Below are 6,000 nucleotides of genomic sequence, written 5' to 3' on the forward strand. Positions count from 1 at the left end.
GCTTTATAAAGCCTTTCAGTTCCATGCTAAACTTACAAATCTTTAATTAAATGCTAAACCCTACACTGGAATGGGACCAGCTATTGCAAGGGAGGAGGGTTCCCCCCCCCACGCCCCAAACACTGAGCAAAAGCAAACTCACCGTCTCTTTATCCATGAGAAGTACTTTCATGCCAGGTCCGCTGTCCTCTATCATTTTGGAAATGTATTGCTTTACAGCAAAAACCACGTTCATGGTGGCAAATTGACAGGTTAGCCCTATAGCTCTTCTCACCCCCTGTTTTTCTTTCTAAATTAACCCCCGTTCTTTTGGCCGGGTCTCAGCAACTTCCTCCCCGGCCAGCTCTGGCTTCCGGAAGTCCGGGAAGCAGCGGTCTCGGGAGTTGTAGTTCCGCTGCGCGGTCCGGAGAACCCAGTCTCGCGACTGGATGGACGAATTCAGTAGAGACACCCCGCCAATCCCGGACGTGATTCTGATCCATCTCCAGCCTGGATGCCCAGACCCCTCCCCGCCCTTAGCCTCGAGGCCTGGCCGCGGCTTTCCACCCCTCCTGCCGGCTTGGGGAGAAGGTGGCGCCTCGCGGTGTGGAGGAACTTGGTATACGGCTGGCTCGGATGCACGCACGGCAGAGCTTCGACGTGGTCGCTCTTTCCCATTAACGCTTTCTTGGGTGGCAGTGAAGGATGAAGGGAAGGGAGGAGGCCTTCTGTTCCCCGCAGATTCACGGCACTTGGAGGACAGCGTTTGGTAATATCTGCTAAACAGTGCCGGAGATTCGTCTTGCGCTGCTTCTTTGGGTCATTAACAAGGCGAGGACACTGCCCTGCAAAGTGAGGCCCGAAATGGTTTTCCGAAGACTGAGGGGCATCGGAAGTTGAACACGTTTGTTGAACAAACGAGCAAAAGGAACAGGATATTCTGGGAGAGATCTCAGATCCCCTAGGAGAGCCTGGAGCTGTGGTCTGCCGCTGGAACTCGCAGGCTGTGGGTCCAACGGAGCCAGGAACCTCCCAGTTTTGGGGGCCCTGGGTTTTTAGATTCCGTGGGCTTCAACTCGCCTGGGATACCGGGGACCTGTGATGCTGAAACTGCGGGCAGGAGCAATGAACAGGGTCAAAAATGGGTAGGGATCATATACTTGGTTGGGCTAATGCAGAGAAGCGCTGGGATTTTAAGGAAAAACTCAAATTTTATTTAAGAAATGACAAAAACTTAACAACAGAATGAATCTTAAAGCCATCAGCTTCCAAATGTCTGCCTTTGTGTTTATACCCTACGAGTCTTCTCTCCATCATGCCATTTTTCAAAAACGAGGGTAAATAGTTTTCTGCACCTTTGCGTTGGGGAATTGTAAAATCAGGAACCTAACAAGAAACAACTGCAAGAAATCAGTGACTGTAATTGCTTGTAAATATTTCTACCAAAGAAGTAACCAGTGTTTATTGGGCTCACAGTTTAATCAATACATTCAACATCACCAAATCATTATTCTTTCATTCTATTGTGTGAAGTGTAGAGTTAAAACTACACCCGGAGCACGCTAACATGAATCTGGCTGTTAAGTTTATTTTATTAAGCTTTGTATACAATTTTCAAATCCTTTACAGGAGATCAGAAACCGCTTGAAATACCATAGGTTTTTGTCACCTCTAAAGTTTCTTTCCTTTTCAGTTTTTCTACCGCATAAATAAAACTTCGCTTTTGGCATTCTTTTCTATTTTTGAGGTACATTTTGCAAGAAAAGTTATATTAAAGTGAAAATACGAATCTTTAAATGGATACAAATGAGAAGAATCTTAATATGGAAAAATTCTGTTTTTTAAAATGTTATTTGAATTTTTAAATACAATCAATATTTTACTTAAAGTGTAATACAATTTAAAATATAGAAAACAGCAAACTTGTAACTGAAGAAGTAACTGCAGATCTTGTAAGTTACCAATAGTTGAAAATTCTCTCCCGTCATTGGTTTTTGTTTTTTCTTATCTATAATTTGGGCTTCCTTGGTGGCTCATTGGTAAAGAATCCGCATGCCGGTGCGGGAGCTGCAGGTTCAATCCTTGGTCCAGGAAGATCCCCTGGAGGAGGAAATGGCAACCCATGCCAGTATTTTTGCCTGGAAAATCCCATGGACAGAGGAGCCTAGCAGACTACAGTCCACCAGATCACAAAGAGTCAGACACTACTTAGCAATTGAACAATAGCAACCTATAATTTGAATTTCAATGTGGTATAAGACTGTTTTCCAGTTTATTCATTTTTCAGAAGAAACAAGGAGAGAAAGACTTGTCTATGAACTTTGTGCTTTTTTTAGACAATTGTCAGTTCAGTTCAGTCGCTCAGTCGTGTCCGACTCTTTGCGACCCCATGAATCAATCGCAGCACGCCAGGCCTCCCTGTCCATCACCAACTCCCGGTGTTCACTCAGACTCACGTCCATTGAGTCAGTGATGTCATACAGCCATCTCATCCTCTGTCATCCCCTCTTCCTCCTGGCACCAATCACTCCCATCATCAGAGTCTTTTCCAATGAGTCAACTCTTCACATGAGGTGGCCAAAGTACTGGAGTTTCAGCTTTAGCATCATTCCCTCCAAAGAAATCCCAGGGCTGATCTTCAGAATGGACTGGTTGGATCTCCTTGCAGTCCAAGGAACTCTCAAGAGTCTTCTCCGACACCACAGTTCAAAAGCATCAATTCTTCGGTGCTCAGCTTTCTTCACAGTCCAACTCTCACAACCATACATGACCACTGGAAAAACCATAGTCTTGACTAGACGGACCTTTGTTGGCAAAGTAATGTTTCTGCTTTTGAATATGCTATCTAGGTTGGTCATAACTTTTCTTCCAAGGAGTAAGCATCGTAATTGTCAACCTGTAAGTAATACATGGACACTGCATCCATTTAAGTATTTATATTTAGACAATTATAACATTTTAGAGGGGGAGGAATATGCCTATTTTGACAAGACTTACTGACTCATTCCATTGCCCATGAAATTCCACTGATGTCAGTGGCTGTGTTATTTTTTATGTGGCTAAGATACAGTATTTAATAGAATGTAAACATTTTATACAAGATATATATTTAATGGATGTTGTGATCCTGAAGTTTGGCAGCCTATTTCCCTTTTGAAGAAAACTAAAAGAGCCATTTTAACTGTCTCCAGATTAAGAACGTCTTTTGTATTCCCATCCCTCTAAAAATAGGACTGAAACAAAGGTCAAGTCTCCAGCATAAACCCAGTGACTTGTTTTGTTGTAGGCAAGACATGGCAAATCCAGAAGCTAACATGAAGTACCTTGGGTGTGAATTAACTCGTTTCAGTCCTCTCTGATTCTTTGCAACCCTAAGGACTGTACCTCACCAGACTCTTCTGTCCGTGGGATTTCCCAGGCAAGAATACTGGAGTGGATAGCTGTGCCCTTCTCCAGGGGATCTTCCCCACCCAGGGATTGAGTGTCTCTCGTATCTCATGCATTGGCAGGTGTGTTCTTTACCACTGGCACCACCTGAGAAGCCCATGAAGTATGTTGCTTCTATTTTAACAATTGAGGGTGTTAATAAACCATTATAAGACAAGTTTTTAATGATAAAAACTTCAAATTTGAAAAAAATACAACAATCTTCAAATATAAATGATTATATTAATTATAAACTTTCTGATGCAGTTATTTGAAAATTTTTTTACTAGATTCAAGGAATCAGTGCTTTAACAGTGGAAAACAGAACATTAAAAAATATGGTGTTTACAGATGTAAAGAACAGACTTTTGGACTCAGTGGGAGAAGAAGAAGGTGGGATGATTTGAGAGAATGGCATTGAAACATATATATTACCACATGTAAAATAGCCAGTCGGAGTTTGATGTATGACGCAGGGCACCCAAAGCCAGTGCTCTGCGACACCTGGAGGGGGAGGGTGGGGAGGAGAGTGGGAGAGCGCTTCAGGATGGAGGGGACATGTATACCTGTGGTCAATTCATATTGATGTATGACAAAAAACATCACAATACTGTCAAGTGATTATTCTACAATTCAATAAATTTTTAGAAACTTAAACATGGTGTTTATATGTGGTGTTTATATGTGTACATTTTGTTTAGACTTGTAAATATGTATGTAAATGAAATAAGAATGATTACCTGAGTAATGACATGTGCTTCAGCTTCTTACAAAGTGTGTACTATTTGAAGTTTAACTGCCCGTTTTATATTTAATCAAAATCATGATTTTCCTCCATAAGAGCTCAAAGTTTGATATAAAACACAGGATATGTAAATAAGTTCAGTATAATTATAATAACAATATGACCGACTCTTAGTTATCTTCGTAATTATTTACCATTCTTGTTGCTGTGTGTTAACATACATCTGCATAGGAAGAAAGTAAAGATAAAAGTCATTGAAATTCAATTAGATTTTCTTCTTGTTAGCAATTGAAAAAAACATTTAAAAAAAGAATGACAGTATTGCTTGTGTCAGACAACCCATCCTTATACAATATTTTTAACCTTTGTAACCATTTACACATCTGATAAGTGGTGGTAATATAATCAACCTTAGGAAATTGTGAGAATTAAATGAAATAACGTGCAGGAAAAAAACTGCGTGGTACATAGTAAAGACTCAATAAATATCAGCTTTAATTATTTGAAATCAAAAGATACACATACCTTTTATTTTTTGCATATGGTATATTTCAGTTTCCTTTGTTAATAATATTTAAAAATAGAATGGATTTCAGAAGTTGTAAACTATAGCTTCCAAATATAATTTCCATAATAACTGTAATCTAAAATAATAGAAATATTAATGGGAATATTTGGGCTGTTCCATCATAAATTTCTTTAAAGTGTACAGTTTTCATGAAGACAGAACAGTAAAAATGCTTCAAGTGATTTTAGAGACTTAGTGCCTACCTTAGTCTCAAATCAAGCAGAATTTGTTAAGTTTTTGTCACAGTTGGTAGTTTACTACCAAACTTTATGGCAGCAAAAGTATTGAAGAGCTTTAAATCATTAAGTAAAAATTTTTTTCGTGGAAGGTCCCTCCGCACATTCAGTAATTACAGTGATTCTACCCTTCTGGCAGTGATGTTAACTTTGATCACTTTGTTTAGGTGGTGTCTGCTGGGTTTCCCCACTGTAAATTTGCTACTTTTCTCCTTCTATTTAATAAATACCATATGGAGAGATGCCTCGATTAGTTGCAAATATCCTATTCTCATCATTTACTTGTTAATTTCAACTGGAATCTGTTGATGGTTCTTGCTTGCAAAAGTTGGTGTTTACCTAAAGGTAATTATTTTCCTCATTCCTTCTACAGTTATTATTTGGAATTCTTCTGTAAAAAAGCCATCCGTTTCCCTCATTTATTTATACAATCATTTATTTATGTCAGACTCATGGGTATTTAGAGAATTGTCACTTTTCAGTAATAGATATATACAGAAGTTGAGAGCACTGGCTCTAGAATCAGACAGCCTGGATTTGAGTCTGCTGTTGACTAGTTGCAGGACAGTGGTAAGTTACATAAGTGATTAGTGACTCAGTTTCCCCATTTGTTAAATGGGGAAAATAACACCTGTTTCAGGTTATTGTGAGAATTAAGTGAGATGATACATGTAGTCTTTAGCTCAGCTTTAACTGTTTTTTCTTAGTGAATGTTTTATATTGTGCTTAGTTTTTTGCAAAAACATTCATTTATTTGTGGTTGCAAGCAGCTTTCTCTAGTTGCAGCGAGTGGGGTCAACTCTTCTTTGCCATGCATGGGCTTCCCATTGTGGTGGCTTCTCTGTGGAGCACAGGCTCAAGGCACAGGGGCTTCGGTAGTTGTATCACACAGGCTCAGTAGTTGCAGCTCCAGGGCTCTGGAGTGCTGACTCAGTAGTTGGCTTAGTTGCCCTGGTATGTGGGATTTTCCCAGACCGAGGATCAAACCTGTGTCCCTTCCATTGGAAGGCAGATTCTTACCACCAAGGAAATCCTATACTGTGCTT

The 6,000-nt window shown here is 40.0% G+C and overlaps 1 protein-coding gene across 3 annotated transcripts in view; it reads right to left on the reverse strand.

Annotated features, from left to right (window-relative positions):
• The window catches only part of VPS45 (vacuolar protein sorting 45 homolog), a 70,733-nt gene extending 70,371 nt beyond the window's left edge, over positions 1 to 362 (reverse strand). For 2 of the 3 annotated variants that reach the window (XR_005719338.1, XR_005719337.1), the window contains exon 1: positions 143 to 357. Coding sequence is in view for 1 of the 3 variants with exons in the window: in XM_040230777.1 (XP_040086711.1) it covers positions 143 to 235 (93 nt within the window). In the remaining 2 variants the exon portion in view is untranslated. Of the gene's footprint in view, positions 1 to 142 lie in introns of all 3 variants that reach the window. The other variant, XM_040230777.1, reaches the window with a different exon arrangement.
• Between the last annotated feature and the right edge of the window lie 5,638 nt (positions 363 to 6,000).

The sequence above is a fragment of the Oryx dammah genome, unplaced genomic scaffold (genome assembly GCF_014754425.2).
Source record: "Oryx dammah isolate SB20612 unplaced genomic scaffold, SCBI_Odam_1.1 HiC_scaffold_28, whole genome shotgun sequence".
NCBI classification, from domain to species: domain Eukaryota; kingdom Metazoa; phylum Chordata; class Mammalia; order Artiodactyla; family Bovidae; genus Oryx; species Oryx dammah.